General features: G+C 37.7%; 1 protein-coding gene across 7 annotated transcripts in view; it reads left to right on the top strand.

Moving 5' to 3' along the window:
* The window catches only part of MPPED1 (metallophosphoesterase domain containing 1), a 71868-nt gene that overhangs the window by 33193 nt on the left and 15289 nt on the right, over nt 1-23386 (top strand). For all 7 annotated transcript variants that reach the window (XM_068656861.1, XM_068656843.1, XM_068656897.1 and 4 more), the window contains 2 exons: nt 3196-3421; nt 22785-22900. In XM_068656861.1, coding sequence (XP_068512962.1) covers nt 3196-3421; nt 22785-22900 — 342 coding nt within the window. The remainder of the gene's footprint in view (nt 1-3195; nt 3422-22784; nt 22901-23386) is intronic.

The following is a 23386-nucleotide window of genomic DNA, read 5'->3' on the forward strand; positions in this document are numbered from 1 at the left end:
AAACAGTTTAGCAAATGAAAATGGTACTCAGTGCTCAGGCTTGTTTTTATGGAGCTTGCAAATGGAAGACTTTGCACTGTAGCTCTTGGTAGGAATCATTCTTGCCAATGCAGGAAAACCTTCACGAGTGGAAATTCAATATTCTCAGCTCAGTTTGTTGAAAAAAGGACAGGAAATGTTCCTGATGTCATTTCTACCTATCTTGCCATTAGCACCTACGAGCAGGTGTGGGAATAAACTGGTCAACGTAGAAGTGTTTGAATGATCTCTGATCAAGAGCTACTTGCACAGAAGATAGTAGATGGAAAAGTGGTTGTTCTCAAGTTATGGGCACGTGTAGAAACTCAGGCTGTAGAATAGCTGTTGGGCTGTGTTCTCTTGGAGAGGTCTTGGTCCTAGCCAAGAACCAAACCAGGGCTAGAAATTGTGCCATAGTCTGTGCCTAGAGTTGGAAAACTATATATTTGTTTTGGAAGGACATGCTAGAATAAGAAAATACAAAATAATTTAAATATAACGAGAAAAAGTAAAAAGCTGTAGGTAAGAAGTAGGAAAGAAAGTTGCTGCTCTGAGGTAGTTTTCAGATAAATATCGATCAGATATTGCTAATGCTTGCTTGGTGGATCTTTAAACTGTAAAAAACAGTTGTAATATTAGCAGTTTCTCAGGATTGTGTTTACACACCATGTTGGATTGTGTTCCTGCTAAAGTAAGGTGGTACCGGTACCTTTTAGATCAGTGGTATGAGGATTGTGCCTTTAGTGCAGCAAGATGTATAGCATTCGGTGCTGACTTCTGCATGTGGACTGGCCATAAGAATAGGTAAGTACTCATCATGCTGGAAGCAGGGAAGGTAGGAAGCATGTCAATAATATCATGGTCTGATAGCTGAGAATCTTTGTCTGCATGCACTTAATTGAGGTCTTATACATATAGTTGTACATGACATGACAGCAGCACCCAGCCAAAAACAGGGTTTCAAAGATTTCCTTCTAAGGTTAACTTTGCACTCTGAGTGTTCCTGGTGTAAAAAATGAAACATATTCGTAAGTCTTCAAAGGACAAAGTTGAAGCAAAATACTGTTAAATTTATGTACAAAAAATAGCAGCAAAAATACCTCTCTGTGTTAGACGAAAAAATAAGATTTAACGGGTAAAGAGAGGTAAATAGGTTTAGCAAGCTGCCACCTGGTATGGAATGAAAGGAAAAGAAAGGAAAAAAACCTGAGTTGCAAACTCATCAAAAACAGAGTTGTTAATGGAAAAGCTGACAGACCTGTAACTGCAGCAGTGCTTCTGGCCGCCACTGTAATAAATGTAACTGTACATTTAGAGTAATTTGCTAATTTGCCTAAGTAACACCCACAGACAGCAACATGACATAAATACATTAGTGGAAGCAACAACTATAACCAGCTCATGCAGGTTGCTGGCTGCTAGATGGATGGATCAGATGAGCTGAAAAAGATTTACACAATGGAATAGAAATGGAATTGTTAACAATATTGTGGAATATTTTTTTTTCTTTTTTTTTTTTTTTCTTTTTTTCCCAAGAATGCTCTAAGGCCTGTAGATGCCATACATATTGCAGCATGTAAATAACATTTTTAACTTATGTGTGCACCACCTAGAAAACTTGTGGAAATGGAGTACACATCTGCAAAACATGAAGCATTTCAGAAGCAAAAAATTGCCATATTTATACTACAAGTAGTCTTCCAGTTAAATAATGAACTCTCAATGTGTAATAATAAATATCTGAACAGAGTTTCTGGCAGTACTTTTTCTAAAGGCACATATGTATTGGGTCCACAGGAAAGACTGTAAGATCAAATTTCGTAATGCAGGTGTTAGAAGTGCCTGGAAGTTACATTTAGGAGTTACTCATATTTTCATTTGTCAGACACTGTGTTCAGCTACATGATATCTCCTCTGGATTAGTGCTGTTTGCTCTCACTTCTTTCTGGAGCTCTGAATCACACTGTTGAATTTTATCCTTCAGTCCTACTAATGCCAACTTCTGCCTCTGTATATGGTCTGGTAACTTACATTCTCTAAAAATCCTAATTCTGGGTTAGGCTTGGGATCATCACTAAAGGTGTATATAATGTTACAAATAATACATTTTTAAAATTAGAAATTATAAGATTGTTACTGTGTCAGGTTGGTCTCTTTTTCAATAAAATACGTACTACTTCTCCCATTCTCCTGTTCTGACTGTCTTCATCTGATGCAAATAAATACTACAGAAACAAGGTAGTGAGTGCAGCTTTACAGTTTCCGCCTTTGCTTCCTCTCAGATGTATGTATAAGGTTTCTGCTGATCTTTTTGGGACAGGTGATTGCTGCTTCCACGTGCAGAGTCCATTTGATAACCAAACTTGGAGTTGGGAGGAAAGTTTCTGTTGCAGTACTGCTCTAGGAGAGCCTTTGTGTGTGGGCATATATATTCTTGCCTTCAGCAGGAGGTTGTTAGGTTTTTCACTAAATACGGGTTGTAAAATATTCTCAAACATGAGTCATTTTAAATTATAGTCCATGGGTCTAAGGAAGTCAGTGAGAAAATGGAACAGAGAAAAACCGGACAGAGGCAAACTTTGAAACTCCTCCTGGGGATGTGGAATTCTGACAGCAAAGCCCAAGCCCTGTCTTGCGTGATGGCTTGGTCCTCATATCAGGGCAAAGAGGGCAGCAAACCCCACTGGTTGACCCAAGCCTTGAGTTGATGAGACCTCCTCAGTGCAAGCTGATAATGACCGCAGGTCTGGGAGAAGAGAACTGGGATTATTTTTTCAAGTGTTGTGGACAGTTTCCTTTGAACTGTAATTTCTGACACTGAGTTGTCATCACTGTCACAGTAAGTGATACTTGCAACACAAACGGCAATTAAATAGGAGTAAATGCTAGAGCAGAAGTCTGCAGACCGTTATTTAAGGTTGCATTGAAAGTAGTTTCAGCACATTAATGCTAAGCAAGCTAAATCGTACCGTGCCCTGAAAAAGACAGTAATGTCATTTACCTGAAATCACCAGGAATTATAGTAACAGTGAGTAGGAATATGCTCAATTGTTTCAAATATGGGAACATATTATAAGAATTGATGATAGTTTGTGAGTCTGCCTGTTTGTTTGTTTGTTTGTTTGTTTATTGGATTTTCCATAAGACAAGTAATTTGTTTGTTTTTCACTGTTTTAGGTAGCCTGCCCTATGAATACAAGATTGTGATAGCAGGAAATCACGAATTGACCTTTGACCAGGAATTCATGGCTGACTTAATCAAGCAGGACTTTTACTATTTCCCCTCTGTTTCTAAGCTGAAGCCAGAAAGCTATGAAAATGTACAGTCTCTTCTAACAAACTGCATCTATCTTCAAGACTCTGAAGTGACCGTGAGGGGATTCAGAATATATGGCTCCCCTTGGTAAGCAGGTTTTTAAGCATACATAAGAAAATACCATTGACTGCTGTCACATCAGCCATTTTGTATGCATTCAGACATATTTGGATGACTGTGTTAGGAAGAAAAATAATACTTGGTTTGATAAAATTTTATATAGTCTTATAATGAATCACTCGTGGTGAAATTAGATACTTGCATAGAATAGGTATTACTAACCAAAAAACGATGGGGAAAAGATAGTGTGCTCCTTAGATTCTCACCCTGGAGAAGTTCTGTAATAGAGTCCATGTATTTTATTTTTTTTTCTGTCATAAAATACATTTTCAATACTTTGTGAGTTTATATAATTACAGGTTAATTTTATTGCAAGGATACATTCTTATGACAGTTTCTGTCCTACAGATGATATTTAAGGTTCATCGGTGTATACAGTAGTCATTTAAAGCAGCAAGCTTGTTTCAGTATTTTATTTTATGAAATATTTTATTTTATTTTATTTTATTTTATTTTATTTTATTTTATTTTATTTTATTTTATTTTATGAAATAAAATACTGAAGGCATTTTTTCAGTTCAGGCATTTTTTCCCCTTAACATCAGATTCTTACTTTCATTTTACAGTAATAGCTTTTCTCAAGGTGTAGTTGAGCTTCTAAATTAAAGTCAACAAATCAGTGGCAACCTAGTATTTCATGGATTGTGCTGTACTGCGTAGAGAGAACACTTAAAGCTCTTTGACAGTATCAGAGATAGATGGGTTTTGGCTTCACAACCCTCACCTTTGACCTCATATGTACTTCTTCTGTGTCGCTTATGTTTCATTACTATGCCATTTCTGCTAACACAATTATAAATTAGGTCTTTCATGAGCATTTGGTATACATTTAAAATAAGTTTAAATGTATTTTAAAAGGCAGGCTTTTAAGGGAATCTGTTACTCATCCTTGGAAAATTACATCAGGCTGGAATATAGCAAAGAAGTTGTCAAACCTGATGCATATACCCCAGTGTGAATTTTCAGTGTGAATAAACCATGAAATCTCTTGGATTTTTTATTTTTTTAATGAAAATTGGCATTTTCCCATTTGGTTACTTGAGATGGATATTAATTTTCTCCATGCTTATTATTCAACATTTTTCTACATCAAATAGTTTCCCTCTAAACTGCACCCTTCTCTCTCCCTCTTAGACCTCCAGATCCTTCTGTTGTTTTTTTTTTTTTAAACTACCCACCTGCTGTGTTGTAGTTTATCTTCCTCTTGTGTCTATTGTGTATTCAATCAATGTACAATTTACTTAATTTTCCAAATTATTAGGGAAGATATTAGATGGTATCAGTCCCAATATTAACTTCTGAGAAATGTCACTTGGCATTTCTTCCCATTTTGATGTTCAAATGTAAATACTGTAATTACACTCTGTTTACAATATGTCTGGCAACTTCGTATCTTCATTGCAATATTCGTAACCAGGCACCATATTTCCAGTGTCAGTAATAATTTTCCAGGCAGTAATGTACCTAAAGTTTCATTAAAGTCCAGATAAATTAAATCAAAGCAAAACAGTATCTACAAAATAGCACTAAGTGGAGGCTAAAAGAAACCATTTGAACTTTCTGTGTTTGATTAGGGCTGTAAAAATCTGTTGAGAAAACATTTTTCCTCCCATTAAACCATAAATATTCCTGTAAAATCAGATTTGCTGCATTCCCTTTGTGCACTTATCTTGTGATTTTGCACAAGTTGTCTAGGATATCTGCCATGACAATTCATGAAAAAAAGATTGCTTTTCATCTTTCATACATTCTTTTAGATTTATTGTCATTTTTTCTATTCTATAGTGCTTCAGGTTATATCTTAGGTTCCACAGTATGTATTTTGCAGTGCCACTAACTTACATGTACCTCCCACCACTTATGGTCCCAGAAGGTAAGTGATGTAGAGGCCTTTGAAGATCTTCACCTACTGCATGTGGGAGAAAGTCTTGGTGATGGAACCTAGGCCAATGAAGCTTTTCTTTTTTATTTTATTTTTTTACCAGAGAGACCTGGTACCCACAGTACCCACACCTGGTACCCACATAAAAATCAGTGATGCTGCCGTAATGCTGAGAAGGGGAAGTGTAGTGGGAATCCACTGATTCCCTTCCTCTCTGCTTATTATTCCAGGGTTCTGTGACAAAAGTCTGTGGACAAAAGTCGTGATGATGCTTAACTTTGACTCTGCATATCCCCACATTGCCTGCTTTACATCTGATTGAACACCTCTTTTCCCTTCTCCTTGCTTGGCAAGGTGGTTTGTAGTTTTGCAATTTTAATCCTTCCTGCACCAGTTCTGTTGGATTAGGCCTGGCATCATGATCATATTGTTCCAGCCAAACCCTTTTTTTGTTTGTTTGTTTGGTTGGTTTAGTTTGTTAGTATGCAATGCTGAATGAAGTTTCCCTGCTAAACAATGTCATGTCCAGTAAAAACAGCAGCAACAGCAACACAACAGTTTTTGGATGAAGAACAACAGTAATAGCAATAATAAGTTGCTCTTCATTATTCTATCAGAAGGCCACATGCAGAATTGGAAAAGTTACATCAGCCAAACCAACGGTCAGAAAACTTAGAAAAAGCTATTGTATGGGGGTTAAACTGCCTGATTGATCAATTGAAGGCTGTAGTACAAGTCTGTGTCTAATGAGCACTACTGTTCTCTAGCATTACTTTTTGTTTCTATACTTCATTTGCCTGGAAAAGAAAGGTGTTTCCATAATCTCTGTGGGAAATTAATCTCAGTTTCTTTATACATCATAACAGTAATGATAAAAACTAAGAAGTATGGAACTTTTGTGTACTTCTTGTGGAAATTTTTTTTCTTTCTTTCTTTCTTTTTTTTTTTTTTTTGCATTTGCATCATGAATCCAGTCCTTTAGAAAATGTTCATGAGTCTAGTCAAGCCTTCAAAGTTTAGAGTTCTTAAACTGCGCAGAGCACAACAACAAAGCTAAGTTTCATGTAGTTGCTTGCTCAGTAACCTAAATACTTTATTTTCCAGCCTTGAAAATATGCGTATAGTTTTTTGTTGTTTGTTTTTTAATGGATTTGTTTGATTGGAGACCTGCCAGTTAGAGTTTCTGTTTGTTGTACATGCATGATTCTAATTAGAAGGTGAGCTATCTAGAAATTAAAGATGGGGACCCCAGATCCTGCCTTTCTATTTCTGATTACACCCCTGATACCCTGTCTTACTTCACCCTTTGTAAAAATAAACGCTAGCTACAGATACCCCTCCTTTATAAAACAAGCTGATCAATATTTGCAAAGTACTTTGAAAACCCAGGAGTAAGGTCTGAGTGAATACTAACCAGCATTAATTTAGTGTTTTTACCTGTAGCCATCTGTGCTTTTATGTGTGACCTATTCAGAATTAGATTATAGTTCTGCTTAAGATGTTTTAGTTGCAAAGTAACCATGAAAGCTCGATTGGTTTGCATAAGGTGCCAGTCTCTAAGGCCTTTTAACTATATGCCGTTTGTGTATGGATAAATATTTTCAATAGCACTTGGGTATATTGACCTCTATTCTTACCTAAAATTCAGTGGTTATTTTTAATTGCAAGAAGAAATGGGACACTGTCTTGTCTCAAAAACCAAAGCTATAACTCTCCTGGGCTTCAAGGGCAAGATTTCAAGTGCCAGATTGAGCCTCTACTCACTAAAAAAATTGACTGCCTTAAACATGAATTATACTAGTATTATAATCAAGCAGGAAGCAGCCATTTTGATATTCAAGCTGCAAAGCACAGAAGCTGCTGTTTAAAATTAGCATTTGCAACACACTGGTAACTTGGAAGATCAGTATAAATGCTAGGAGAGAGGAGGATAAAAATATTTGGTACTTCATGAGAAACTTGGGAATTTTCTTTTTAAAAGATTTTAAATGTCTCCAGAGCAATCTTGAATTTTAAGGGTTTTCTGTGGTTACATTTGGCCAATGAGGCTGGTGCTCTTGACAGTGCACCACACAGTATTGACTCTCAGGTTTGGATAAGCAGAGGATCAGTAAGAATGTAATGTGTTGCCTTCTAGCTTAGCACAGACACAGAACTGCATGGGTTTCTTTTCCTATATAAAGTCTGGACACAATGATTATTTTTTGTTTGTGTGTTTGTTTGTTTAAAGCTGGTCACAGAAAGATGCAGTCTGGTTTCATTCCAGCAAAACCTCGGACATGGCCAGAACACAATTCACAGGCCTGGAAGCAATCTTGCATCAAGAATTGCCATAGCTGCAATGAATATAAAACAAAGACTTTACTTCCTCAATAGTATTTATTGTAAATTGGAAAGTTTCTGATTGGAAAGTACTCTTAAACACCCTAATTCATTCTGGACTACTATGAGAAAAGCCAATAGGTAAAATAAATACTTCATAAAAAAATGCTTCTATAAAATGTTCTTGTGACTGTTGGGCCTTCCAAAGCATGAAGCCATTTGTCAGGGGGGAGTTTATTTGTTTTTCAGTAACATGTAAAATCATAATGTATAGATTGCAGCATGCAGGAACAACACAGAGGTAGCAGAGTTAGCGGAGGTAGCAAGCAGCCTGAGGTGCTGTGAAGACTTGGCAGGACAGTCATGGCAAATGAGATCTAGTGAGAGTGATAGGCTTCCCTGAAGTGATGGGTTGGACTGAAGACCTCCAAAGGTCCCTTTTGAGCAATGTTTCTGTAATTGTAAATGCCGCTATGAAGCTAGAACTAGGTATAATCGTTGATACCTGAAATGAACAGGTATCAAAAAAGTCCTTGCAATAGGGAACTTTGATGTTGATATCAAACTGCTGACAAGCAGTGGACAGTCCAGACAGGTGGTTTGAAAGTCAGAAAGACAAAATAAAAGTGGAAATCTGAAACTGAATTGTAGCAGAACATCTTTTTTTTTTTCTGTCAACAGACTGAATATTATATCCATGGGGACATCATTCATGGAACTATATTAATTAATGATTTTTGAACATTTCATATAGATCTCTAGCCTTCAATTATAGTTCATTACCCCCACAATGTAGGAGTTCTAGTGTTAGCTATAGCTAGAATTAAATACAATCCACTTGTGCCTTTGCACTGCTAAAGATTTTAATTGCACAATCACACACTGTTTACACACACAAAAAAACAAAACACACCCTGGTGCATTCACTGCACATGATCTGCTGTGTTTTCTGAATGAGGCAACAATGTGTTAGTCCTTTTATGCTCATTGTTTAGAAACACCATGTAAAAATAAATAAATGTAAAGGTGCATGTGTGCTTTTGTATCAACTTGAGCGCACCTTGCTGAGGTTCATACGTATACGTGTGATCCTGAGTGTTGCTACATCTGCTATGCTGCACAGGGTTTCAATAACAGGCTGAGACATGGGTGAGAGCTTAATAAACTCTGCCGTACTACATATTTTTTACATCAAGTTTTATACAACTCAGTGAGTAAATAACATAGCTCTGTTCTCTTGCTTGCAATAACTAATGAAAAGACTTTAAGATGAATTAATTGACCACAGATCAATAATCAGAAGTTGTTTGTATCTGGCAAAGGTTATCCTGCTGCCCCTCTAATGTCTAATACTACACCTCTGCCTTAAATTTATTGATAAGGTGTGCATTTGCAGAAGATCAGTTATTTTGTGTTTATGCTCTGACCTTGTGGAAAAGGGCAGGAATTCCTGTGGCATTTTCCATTACAAGGGGAACTACTGTACATTAATGGTAAGGGTACACGTTTTACATGACATAGCAAGAGAAATGTAAGTGACAGAAAGGAAGGCAACTTCTTCCTACCCATTGAATCTCCATAATGCTTCTAAGCAGCTGTACAGAGCTGTAGGAGAAACTTCTGTCACCGTGTCCTAAAACAGGCATACAATGTGGCAGGGGAACCTTTTATTTCTCTTTGTGTTTTGTTTTTGTTTTTGTTTTTTTTTCATTTTCAGCAACGTGAAAGAGGAAGGGACAATCAAACCCCTCTTGCCAAACGTGACCATTTCCTTATTCTAAATGACATATTGTCCTGGATAACTTAAAGAAGCCCTTTAGGATGAGATTGCCTCCAGACTCATTATTCAGAGAGTAGATGTTTGTTTTGCTTTGATTATCTGGAGGGATCTGTTCCTCTGGAACAGAACCTCATTTTTCTCTTTACACAATTACATTTTTTTAAGCGTCTATGCATTCACATTTCCTCTTTCATTATTTTGTTATAGCCCATCTGGAACTTCAGAAACTTTTATTTCCCAGTCAGGGAGAATGGGAGAGCAAAGATTAATATCAGCCTAGAAAGTCATTTGTGACCATTTTTGCTGATGTGACAGATGCTCAGGCTGGACTCGTTTTGTTTTGCTTTGTTTTGTTTTCTGTTGTTGTTGCTTTTCTCCAATGGGATGTTGATTAAATAGAGTCATCGTTTGTTTACACACAGACCAACATCTCTCATACAACATTTTTATTCAGATAATGGGAATCAAGTGAAGAAGGTTAGGGGTGTGTGTGTGGGGGGAGTTTACTGAGCATAGCATCCTGGGCCAGGGACATTCAGTAAGTTCTGACTGAGCCAGTGCAAGACACACTGATCTGCAGGTTGTGTTAATGAGTATCAGACGCCAGCTTCAGCCCAAAGCAACCTCAGCAAGGGCCCTATTCTGCATGTCATCACCCCACTTTGGTGTTAGGTCCTTCTGTAGACGTAGTGCAGGTTACAACTGTTCACAACATGCAGCCCAGTGTCTTTATTCAAGCTGTGTAGTCCAGTGTCATCAGTGGTGCCACAGGTGTCTAACTCATCTGATTTTTTTTCCTTGCCTGATTCATTTTCTTTTAATCACAATGTAGGTGACTTTATTATAAAAATACTCTCAAACTCTATTGGCGTGTGTACATGCGTCCTTTGGGCAGGCTGAATGGTGACTTCCATGTGTAATTGTAGTTGTTTCAAAGAGCATGCAAAGGACAAGATGAGGCAGACTCATTTTTGTTTCACACTGAGTCTAGCCTACCCAATCCGTAGGTCTTTATTTCAGTCCCTTTCTCCTCCATCTTTTCAAGAGCATCTGTAATAGTCTCTTTCATTCCTCACTGAACTCAGTTTCCATCAGTACAATAATGTAACAAAGATTTATATATTCATTTCATGATAGGGACATGCTTACATTTTGCCATTGATGAATCATCTCATGTTTACTTTGCCAGACCTCATACAAATCTTTACAGTCATTGAGGTGAGCATCAATTAAAATGAAACTGTATTAAAATAAAATATTGATTTCATTTAACATAATGTACCTCCCAAGTTGGGAGCATGGCTTACCCATATTAGAGCAAGCAGCAGCAGTGCAAAATACTATGGTGCACATTTCATTCTCTTTAAAATTCACAGAAAATGATTACTGTTCTTCTGCATCAGAATGACTGCTTTGATTCTTAAGTTCCCTTTCAAATCTGCAAAAAACTATTCAACACTTTGCACCTGAAGAAAACATGTAGAGAGGCTCAAAAATGTGTGTTATTGGACAAAACCAAACTAGAAATGTATCTAAGTAAAATATCTGACCCTCATTTGTTCTCTCCTTTCTGCATCCTCACTTGGTCAAAAGATAAATATACAAATAACTGAAGTGCAATTGCTTTTGTACTGTTATATAAAACAGTAAAATACCACTCTAAAAATCTTGCATTCATTGCAGATTAAGTAATTTTTTGAGCAGGTGGCTTGTTTTCATGTTTAGCTCTGCCAGTGATGGAATTTACAGAATGCTGGATGTGGAAATACTACTGAGTGCTGGGTTTTGGTTGCTCAGAAATATGTGTTAATATTGGTGGATATTCCCTGATTTTCCAAGTCAGGAGCTGTTTGGAGCTCTGTCTTTATTAGTGACATTGAGTTAGACAATATACATGAGTAATTTAGGTACACAGATATGGTTCTAGAATAAAGTGAATATCATGAGTGGGAGGAATAGGTGCCACTCATTATTTAGAAATGAGGCATCTCAAGTTTCAGAAATTCTGGGGAAGAGGTTGGCTTCTAAGCCTACTTGATGTGGCTGTATTATTACAGTTAGAATGCTGAAGACTTTTTATTGATTCAGGCATTCAGTAAAAGGTAGGTAAGGTGTGACTGATGTGTAAGAAATAACAACATGTTCAGAAGAGAGAAAGCAAAATTCATCATCCTGTTAAAAAATATTAATTACAGACTGCAGTGCATAGATGCAGGTTTAATTGTGTTTTAATGGAATGCTCGAGTGATATTTTTATTTCCTTTTCTGTACTTATCAGAAACTGTTTTCCATTTTGGAAAGTGCTGCTTCTAAAAACACTTAAAACTGCAATACACTGTAATTTAGTTTGCAGCATATGGGAGATCGTAAGAAAGGTTTTTCCTGCAAAATGATTTTGATATATTAAATTCAGCTGTTCAGGGGAGGTGGTGGGGAGAATTGTAAGATATTGAACTCTTGAAGAGTAAAAGGTTTTCCAGGGGCAGAAAGTGAGACTTCAGAGTGCATTCTGGCTGGTTTAACATCAGAAACAGATCGCTGGATATTTTTTCTCCCCCCCACTTTTTTTTTTTTTTACTAATGGCATTTTGCTAAAATTGGTGAATTTCATGTGGTAAACATGTCCTGACAAGCGTTCTCTTTACAGGACTTGGAAACACAGGAAATCTGAGTCTCATTCAGTAAACCCAAGGTATATCACAGAATCACACAGACTCACAGAATTTCTAGGTTGGAAGAGACCTCAAGATCATCGAGTCCAACCTCTGACCTAACACTAACAGTCCTCCACTAAACCATATCACTAAGCTCTACACCTAAACATCTTTTAAAGACCTCCAGGGGTCCCACCACTTCCCTGGGCAGCCTGTTCCAATGCCTAACAACCCTTTCGGTAAAAAAGTTCTTCCTAAAGAAGAACTATACAGCTGTCATTGCTCATATTAGCAATCATACTGAATTCAGGAGAGGTTTTTTTAATGAATACTGCCATACAGATTAAGCAACTGAAAAGAATTAGCCAGAATCATAAAAAAATGCTGAAAAAAATATTTATGAGGCAAAATCAAAATTTCTCAGACTGCAAGTGAATTTTCTGTAGCATGTTAAAGGAACATGGTTGTTGTTAACTAATAAGCAAGTAACCTGACCTGCTGGCTGTTCCTCGTGGAGATGGCAGAGATGCAGCGGGAGGGAGGGAGGGAGCTGGTGGCCGCTCTTTGGCCACAAGGGCTCCCGGCACGATTTTTTTTTTTATTCTTTAAACTTGGGCCCCTCGCTACAAGAAGGACATCGAGGTGCTTGAGCGAGTCCAGAGAAGGGCGACCAAGCTGGTGAGGGGTCTGGAGAACAAGTCCTACGAGGAGCGGCTGAGGGAGCTGGGCTTGTTCAGCCTGGAGAAGAGGAGGCTCAGAGGTGACCTTATCGTTCTTTATAAGTACATTAAAGGAGGCTGTAGCGAGGTGGGGGTTGGTCTGTTCTCCCACGTGCCTGGTGACAGGACGAGGGGGAAAGGGCTAAAGTTGCGCCAGGGGAGCTTTAGGTTGGATGTTAGGAAGAACTTCTTTACTGAGAGGGTTGTTAGACGTTGGAACAGGCTGCCCAGGGAAGTGGTGGAGTCACCATCCCTGGGGGTCTTTAAAAGACGTTTAGGTGTAGAGCTTAGGGATATGGTTTAGTGGAGGACTTGTTAGTGTTAGGTCAGAGGTTGGACTCGATGATCTTGAGGTTTCTTCCAACCTAGAAATTCTGTGATTCTGTGATAATTAAACTCTGCACTAGGTTATGTGAGTGAATGAAAGTGTAAATCTGACTACATGTATCGTAGCTCATAAATATAATCAAAGGCAGGCCAACGTGATAAATTCTAGCTGTTGTGTACTCCTGAGAACTTTTACTTCTCCGTTTCCCATGAGATTTTTTTTTCAAGTGACAGCAATTTAGAATATTCATTATTTTTTTCCCTGTTAACAAATGTTCCAGAAAATGTTTTCTCTCAAAAAAGACTTCTCCCAAACATTGCCCAGGGCTGAGGAGTTTGGAACAATTTAATCTCTGAATAGTCAAAGAAAGAAAAAAACAGTAAGTCAAACACTGTTGTGTACTGCTTACACATACATGTTGGATATGAATCAGTTCTCTAAGATGTTTCACAGTGACCTCTCACAGAGTGAGCTTAGTCAGTTACTGAATGCAAAGATCCTTTGCATCCACTTTGCAGTTGTGTTCCTCCACTGCATCTGTACCGGAGTGCAGGAGGACATGATGCTATGTGTGCATGTGTATTTCTGTGTATGTCTGCTAAATATGGATCAGCAGTTATGTTTATTTCCCATCACATTTCAGCATAAGTGCTTTTTCTTGTAATGTCTGAATAAATGGTGTGGCTTTATATTTCTGCATATGACTGGAGATTTGCATTTGCTTGTTTTGTTGCAAATGTTTCTAGCTTTATTTAAATTTGAGAGCAGTCAAAAAATATATTGCTTCAGTTTAATTAGGTTGGTAGAAAAAAGGTTCTTTCTTGGGTGATAATTATTAGTTGTATATTATTAGAAGTAGTATTGAAGTAGTTCACATTCAGTTACTTAGCAGAAATAATTGAATTTTCTGATCCAGTAAACTAGCTCACTTTGTATTCAGCTGGTTTTTAATTTAAGACCTATAGAAGAAGAAACCTGTAATCTCACTATAGGGAATTGGCTACACTTTCCTGCAGTTCATAAACCACAAGAGTGAAATAGCAATCCCCCACAGCAGTTTTTTGTTTATTTTTCACATTTCCTTAAAAGTTTAATTTTATGAGACAGAGCAGATTTTAAAGTTTAAAGTGTTTTTTTTGGTGCCTTTTTTTTTTTTTTCCCACTTCAACAAAAGGACTGCAAACTATATCTGTGGTCTGGACTGTAGTCTCAGACAGCAGCGGTTTCAGGATGTTTCAAAGATGTAAACACAGTTGGGTACTTTGATGAGCCCTTTGGCGATGTTCCAGGAGAAACACAAATAGCTATCTAGTTTGGAGCGGATCTACATGGAGCTGATTCTCAGCTGGAGTAAACTGGCAGAGCTCCACCAGCTTTAAACCGTTTATGCTGGTGAGAATCAGCCTCTCTACTTCACAGATGCTTGTATGTATGTGTTTTCCATAGTTTTTTTCAAAATAGGTGCATTGCTACGTTGAGAAGTAGATCGTGACTTTACATCCTGCTCTAAGGAAGTGAAGAACTGTAAACAGAGCCACCATCACAAGGTCTAATTGTAACATGGTTATCTCCATTTTTTTCTCTTTTTTTCTGGCCAGAATTTAAGGGGAAAAAAGCAGTAATCTATCACTTGAGGAGCTGTTCACAACACTCAGAACTTGTTCACAAATCAGAACACTTCCTTTGGATTTGTCGTTCATAATTGTATTTTATAAATTGACATAATTTAACATGAATTAATACGAGGATTTCATCCCTAGTAAAAAAGCAAATTTGAACCAATATTAAAATGGAGGGCTACACCTGTGTGTGTCTCGTATTTCTAATGGTATAATTTACATCAGGTAAGTATATTATTTTTATAGGGCTATCTCAGAATTCCTGGCTAGCTGAATGAACATCTATGTGTTTAAGATGTAGGCATAGAAAGTTACATTGCAGCAGTTGCTTTCCACCACTCTGGTGTGGGGTGAATTTAGGACTGCAGGAAAACATTAATTTGGATTTTAGGATTGCTTGTATGTTGTTCACTTCAGGTAGAAACAGGCCATATGAAGTATCAGTATGTGCTGTTAAAACAAGAAATATCTTCATTTGAAAATGTTAATAATATACTTTATGTGTATATATGCATGTGGTGTATTAATTTAATTGTTTTGGAAGCATTTTCATGCTTGCTTAACTCAAAACGTCTTTGATTTTTCTTTTTTTTTAAAAAAAAAAAAAAAAAGAAGGAAAACAAAGAAAGAACTGGCAGACAGTTAGTCCATATGGCCTAATTAGTCCTGGTATTTTGAGAAAAGAATGTAAACCTGGTGAGTTACTAAACTGAGAAGTGGCTGCTGTGAGGGCCTTTTTTATCAATTCTCAGTGCACCTGTGCATCCTACGTATTTTATTCATGTTTCATCTAAGAGAGTCCCTCCAGGAGCTTCATTGTAAAAAAACAAACAACAAAAAAAACCCCACACCCCAAGTGTCTCTCTTTGGAGGGATATTCCGTTTCCTCAGCTGACTTCTGCGCAGTCTTAAAGTACTGCAGTAAACCCCAACTAGCCAGACGTGCAGAAGAAGAATATGTTTCTTTAGCTGTCTGGTCATCTGATAGTGAAAAATTGTAGAGACGCCATGCACGGATGAGACTTGAATTATTTTTCCATACTGAGTGTTATATTTGTGGCAAGTTTTGCATTTAAAAGGAGATGGTGACTGTACTGTGGATAGAGGCTGTTCAATCCCCTTACTCCCTCTTAAGTCCTTCTTCTCACTGTGACTTAACAGTTACCAGTATTTGAAATATAGTCTGGATAACCTACCTGTACATATATTTTTCATGTTGGGAAAACTGAGGGAACAGACTCTGAGATACCAGGAGCTAAACACATGAGCCCTGCATTAAATCCGTAATACTGAATGTCCATACAGTTCTACATCTGTCCCCTCAGCATTGAATCTCATATCCAATTATTCCAAATGAGCTTTAAAGGTTTTTTGTGAAGTTTATTTTATTATTTAAAAAAAAATCAGATGGGACATTATTATTTGGTTCCCAGCAGAATGAAATAAACTATTTGCATTTGGTGTTGGCATGTTTTAAATTCAGTATTTCATTATTTTTTCTCCTTACCTGTTATCTTCTGTGTTCTTGTTATGAAGATAAAAATGGATTTCATTTTATTTTTCATTGTTTTATAACAAATTAATGTTTAAAAATGATCAGTTCCTATTAGTCACAGCTCATTCTTTCTTCTTTCCAATCAGTGATGTATGAAATCCTTTACTAAACAAAAGATGCATGGTTTCATATGTAACTCAAATTGCAAAAGAAATAATTACTGACAAAGGGTCACATTCTGATTTATATACTCCTTTCCTTTTGTGAAAACAGTAATTTAATTTGATTCAGAGTTCTGAGAATTACAACCTTGGATGCAAAGCAAGTAAGACAAAACAAACAAACAAAAAACAACAACAACAAAATAAAAAACAAAACAAAACACAGTAAACTTTCCCATGGAAGAAATGTACTTCTTGTGGCCGGTAGACTGATGGAGGATCCAAATTCAATTTGGTGTTCACTACAGACTCCCTAGGTAATGCTGTGCAAGCCTTTTATTGTCTTAGCTGAAGTTCTTAGCTTAGTTCCTCTCCCTGCCACTTCTGACTTTCACCTGCTGAGCTGTACTTCGTGGCTGTGTGTCCCAGAGGATAATCATCTATGAGATTAACTATAAGGTGCATTTAATTGATTTAAGTATGAGGCCTTGGCTTTCATTAAAACACTTGGCTTCCAATATTATGAATAGGTGAATCTTCAGGGTTTTTGTTTTGTTTTGTTTTGTTTTTGTTTTTGTTTTTGCGTAATTTAATCCTTTCTGTACACTGCTGTATGCCACTTCTGTAAATAATGTACCACCCTTGTCTCTCTCACATGGTATCTGGTCATAATATGTCTCCTCACAACTTCTGAAACATGTTCTTCTTTACATCTCAGTTATGCTGTTAATATGCTTTGATGCCAAAGCGATGAACACTTGTTCAAAGCCTACAAACAGCACCCTACCTTGTTCCTTCGGTCCCTGCCTATTTTGGGCTGTCCTCTTGCAGCAAAGAAAAAAAGATAGAACATTGTTATTTCATACCTACTTTAGATGTAGAAACAACTGATGACACAAAACAAAACAAAACAAAACAAACAACAACAACAACAACAAAAACAATCAAACAAAAAGGCATACTTTTATGATTCTTTACCTGGAGAGAAAATGAGAAAACCGAGTAAAAATCTGTAAAAATGCTCAGTGAACTGGAGATAGCTACTTAGAATAGGCTAGAAAGGTACTTAAAGAGATTGGTTGATGACCACCTGAAGGATGTGAACACCAGGCAGACAAGGAAGGTACACGTTATTGTATACCTTTGTTCATTGAACTGTAACTAATAAATGAAGAGCAGGAAAAATTAGATTGATGTGTGTCTCTACAATTGTAGGGAAAGGGAGCAGAAATGAGAGTATTTGTTCCATTCTTTTCCTAGTGAGCTTCTTTACAGTCATAGGCCACTCTCTGCTTATTTTCCTATAGGAGAAAAATGACAATTGTTGTGGAGGAAAGACGGGAACAAGTTGCATGTCTTCATGAACCATTGAAATTTATTTTGTAAGCAGAGGAATTCTAGTGAGAGAATTTGCCTTTCAGCTGCAGAAAAGATTTATGTAGGAAGCTTTACGGAAAAGAGGAGATATAATGATTGTATTCTAGTTGTATATTTTTTGTTCTTCAAGTGCACACAAGATGTTACCCACTGATCCCTTTGATACGCTAATAACTGTTACCACCCATAGCTCCCTGTGGATATTGCACTCTGTAAGGGAGTTATCCCTTGAAGTCAACAAGAGTAATTGCGTGCCTACTGGTGGCAGGATTTGTCTAAAACAACCAGACAACCCAGATGAAGCTGCTGCTGTAAATCTGGCAGTCCTGAAGTTTCTTGGGTAGCTTGCACCGTGTGAGCACTAAGGCAGTGCTGTGGTGGGAATGTTTTTGTAACTGCCCAGTGACTGCCTGTTGGGTTCATTTGTAGCTGATGGCAGAGTACCATGGAGGTTCCTGTGGAGCAGATAAATGTACAGAGAGGAAGAAATCCATTCTTTAAGTTACAATGTTTAAATAAAGCCAAGGTAATGATTTAGACTTCACCCTCTCATTGAGTGTAATAGAAAAAAACATGCACATTGATAGTTTTCCCCAGTCAAGTATCCTTTTTTGGGTCCCCTTGTACGTTTGCTGAGCAGAGTAAGATATATACCAGTGGTCTGAAAATTGAAAACCTTCGATGTTCACATAAATTACAGGTCAAGTCTGTGTAGTGCATCACTGCCCTTTACAGTAAATGGTATGTAAAACCAAGTTATGCCCCATTTAAATGACAAAAGAATTCTTGGACTAGACAGTTACTCTTTCCAGGAGTAGCTGAATAAAAGAAGAGAAACTAATAAATAATTAAGGAAGTAATATGTTTGACCACTTTTTTTTTCTTATGACTTTTTTTCTGTTATTATTGTAACAGAAATGCTCCTTTCAAAAACAACTAAAGCACTAATGATGGCTGAGAAAGTCATTCATAGGAGGTTGAACTGGTTTAATTAGAATTTATGAGAAGGTTACTACAAGAGTGCAGAAAGATGTTAAGGGGTTAACCTATAAGAGATTACATTGTAGTCAGTGTTCTGTTAAAGTTTGAATTAATTTTTCCCATGGGTTTTTCACATTCTAATTTTCAACTAAATGAGACATCTGTTTCAGAAAAGGAAAATTTGCTATGGTTGTCATAGCAACTATCATTCTGTAAGAAAATTATTCCAATGGTTACTTTAGAACAGAAAGATAGAAATTCAGTACATAAAGCAACATCCGATTGCTAGCACAAATTCTGATAATTGAGCCCTTTTTGAATGGTGCATTATTTGACCTGCAAAACTTGTTCATATGTTTTTAACATAAGGTTAATTGTGATGTAAACAAATTCATTTCTGATGTATTTTCCCCCTAGAGTCTTATATGTAGACAATCATTATTCTTATAATAATAATACTGTTGAATTTCAGAGTAAATGGAGAGATCCACACTGTTCCCTTTAAGAATATAAGATCTAAATCAAAGTACATTTCTATGAGTGCTTCACTTCAGAGGTGAAATACATTCATGATGTATATCTCTAATTGCCAAATAATTTTCTTTTTTTTTTTTAATAGCAGATTTTCTCTTTTAGAACATACTATAGCATTTTCTTCCTAAAATGCAAACTATTATTGAAACATCTATATAAACATCTATAAATCTATAACATCTATATATCTATATAAACATTACACATTTCCTGAGCAAGCACTAATAAAGAGATCCAGAAATTCTGTGCTTGATATTAAGACTTCAACTTTATTTTCAGGTTTCATCATAAATGGAAATTTTAGACCAAGTTGTATATGCATGACATCCAGATTGCAGACTTGTTAGTGGTTATTAGAGAAGATTTATTTTTTCCTACCCAGAAACTTTTGCGATAAATTTTCTGAAGAAGGGACTTGGGGTTTTATAAAATCAGTGCATGCATATGAAGCTTGTTTTGCTTTGGGGGTGAGGGCACTGAAGTGCATGATTTTTCTTCCCTCTTAAATGTAAAGCACACTACCATCCCCCTCTGAATCCTTCCTGGGACTTCATATTTTTGTCAGAAATGCTCCAACCATTTCTTTCAATCTTGGGATTGTCACAAAAGACAGCATTATGGCAAATCAGGCGAGTTCGAACATTTCCCCTTCACAAAAGAACAGCTCCAGCATGCATAACTTACCAGCCTGCAGCTCAGGCGGGCACGAGCTACAGGCACAAAGGGAGGCAGAGACAGGGGAAAATGCTGCAGGTCTTAATAAGCAGATCATGCCTATTCATAAGGGGAAACAGGCTTTTAACAAGTGGAAACATACAGGCTAGGCCTAGGAGAGGCAGGCAGAGGCTCTCACGTTTGCATGTGCAATTCGTGGTCTTTCGGGTTTCAACAGGATTAAACTGACTGCTGATGCAACCTATTCACAATTACATCTCCTTATAAATGCTTCATTGTGTGCTTAAAATAATGGCTTGGTAGGTTTTTGACCTTTTCTTCTTTGGCAAATATTGTTCTTTCCCCTTGGCTTCTTCCAGGGGAGCAGCCTGCCTGCAGCTGGTTCTGCTGTGCCTCGCGTGCCAGTGGGTGGTGGGACAGATCCTGACCTTCTATCTCACTGAGGCCCTGGGGACCATCCTGACCTGGGCAGCGGGTGGGAGCACTGGGCTGCATTCCCTGCGTCTCTCAGTGGCTTTCAACAGCCGAAGCAGGATTTACTGCACTGACTGATGCTTTGTTTGTGTCCTGTTTGCCCTTGTAAATATTTTCTGTCAGTGAGATTTTCCTCCTGGAAAACTTGCTCTGGACCTAAATACTCTTTGCCAAGTAGTTGAGTGTTTTCATGTTGGTGAAGGAAGCTGCTTGGCACACAAGGTTTGTAGTGCGATCCCAAGACAGGGGTGGGGAATCTGGAAAAAGCCTAACCCCTGTATGTTTCTATAAAGCCTGCCACTTCTGTGACATCTGAGCACCTTACAGACTTGTTTGCTTTATTTTCACAGTGTGTCTGTGAGAGAAAAATATTCCTGTCAGTGGTGAGCGGAACATAAAGATCTCTGATCAGACTGGGGTTTGGTCTGTATGACAGAATTACAAACCAAAGTTGTGAGCAGCTGACTGCAAAATAAGCCAGTGAACAGACCATGAGTAATTGCCTCAGCAGTAGGAAAGGGAGAAGTCATGTACCTGCGAGCCAGCTGCTGTTCCTCCTGGGAGGAAAGCCTGGATGATGAACACCTAACCAGATACATGTGGTGTAAAATGTGAAGGCAGAAGCTGGTGAAGGGCTAGGTCTTTTTCTCAGCCAGCTGCCTTGGTCTGAGCCACCTGACTCAAAACAACATTTCTGCTTCATGCTGTTAGCATCTCATCTTCACACAGCTTCACCTCACTCGTCACAGCTTCTGGAGGCAGAGATATATTTCTGGTCCCAGTGGCAGATGTGCGAAGCTTCACTTTTTTTTTTTTTTTTCTGGACACCTGGTTATGCAGGGCATTGTGTGATGAGGAGCTAGGAGATGAGCTGTCTCCTAGCTGTGAACACAGAAAGCCTTCAGACACCTCTCTAGAAAGCTTGAGGCTTTTGTCGTCTCTAGAAAAAGGAAACATTTGCAAAGCCCCCTTCTCTTTTTCCCTTTACCAGAATTTTCTTCTCCCGGGTAAGCCACATCCCTTTATATTTTCACAAGCTCTGTATTTTTAAGCTGTTTTCAGGAGACGTGCTTTGCAGCATTCTAAAAGGAAAAGTAGAAAATATATCATCATGAATATTGCAGATGTGCTAATTTTTGAAACGTTAGTCAAGAATCAGTAATGGAACAAGATGATTAATAGCTTTATGGGTATTTTCTTTTGTCTTTGCCATACATGATGTAATGATGTTACTATGTTAATGTTGTTATTTTTGTCTTTGCCATACATGATGTTCAGAGAATTTGTTTAAAAGATTTCTTTCTGTCTTTTGATGCAGTGAGGGAGTGTAAATCTTTCTTTAACAAAGTAACATCTCAAAGGGAAGTCTGGTTGATGTGTATGTATTTATAAACACTAAGGCTGCAATTATCATAAACCTTATTAAATCACAGCAGCCTGTTTGTTGTTCCTCAAGTATGGACATGCCCAGAACAAGTCAGTCAAAAAAATTATTAAAAAATTCCAACCTAAAACTAACCTTTCAATTTTATGGCTGAGAATTAGAGCATAGTCAGCAAAACATAATTTACCACTGTGATATAATTGCTGTGAAACACATTCTTTTAATCAACAGGATAGCAAGATACGGATAAATTGTGTTCTGATTGGCAGTGTTACAATCCCACTGCTCCACAATGAGCCAGTCTATAAGTATGTTTTTAAAAATATAAATGCCCATCTGATAAGAAATCCTGAATATGTAAAGTCTTATTTAAAAGCAACTCAACACACCAGAGAACAGAAGAAAATTATATGTAGGAAAAGAAGAAGCGTTCTTTTTTTTCTGATGGGATGCTTCCCACTGGAGAAACAAACCAGCATAGGTGATGTCTCCAGCTTTTGAGTGGGCTCTGTAGCTGTGCCAGGGTCTGCCCTTGCCCAAATGACAGTAGGCTATGGGCCAAACACAATGTGAGGCAATGTGGAACACATATCCACACCTGGCTATCTGTGGCAGGTGTTCTAGATACCACAGGAGTCCAGCATGCTAATTCAAGTAGACGTCTTGGTACCTAGGTCTTGTGAGAGTTACTATTCACCTGGTTAGAGTAACTGTATGAATATTTTGTTCTGTGCTGCCTACTGAAACTCATAGGGAGACTGCACTGATTTTCCACAGTAGTTAAGTAACACTGGTTTTATGGAAAGAGGGCTTTACTGTGCACAGAAAGAAGAAAATGAATGCTATTTGTGTCTTCAAATTCCAGGCTACTAGGAAGTCAATATTTTAATTAGATAACCAATACATGGAAGTAGCACTGAAGACATTCTCCTCCTCTCTTGGCAGGCAACCTTGGTTTTATGGCTGGGGCTTTAATCTTCCACGAGGCCAAGCGCTATTAGAGAAATGGAACCTTATTCCAGATGGGATAGATATTCTTATAACACATGGACCACCTCTCGGTAAGAAAATATTAGTGCTGTTAGCTGTGTATTTCAGATGTTTATACAGTAACTGATGGCTGTCCTTAGACAAAGAGTGGAAACCTTAGTTGTAAAAGTCAGAAGTAACAACCCTACTGTTTTCAGCAGCACCAGGGCTTTGGCTTGGGTTTATGTTTCATGATTACTTACAATCAGTGGTGGGAAGTTAAATAACAGGTACAAAACTGAAGTCCTCATAAATAAAGTCTTAATAAGTTTTATAAATTAACAAGGTCCAGTTTGCCCATGTGTCCTCCCGCTCTGACAGTGGTGAAATCAGTAGACTTGAAAAAGGGAGCCTGCTTGGAGAGAAATACAGGATTAGTTTGTAGTACAGTCTTTCTCCCTCACTTGCACTAATGTCCCCCTCCAACCCAAAGTTGTATTTTCATGCTGACTTGATGAATTTCCTGTTTCACAAACCCAAATTCTGCACTAGTTGGCCTGCTCTTTGGACAGCATGGG

The sequence above is a fragment of the Anas acuta genome, chromosome 1, assembly GCF_963932015.1.
Source record: "Anas acuta chromosome 1, bAnaAcu1.1, whole genome shotgun sequence".
Lineage (NCBI taxonomy): Eukaryota > Metazoa > Chordata > Aves > Anseriformes > Anatidae > Anas > Anas acuta.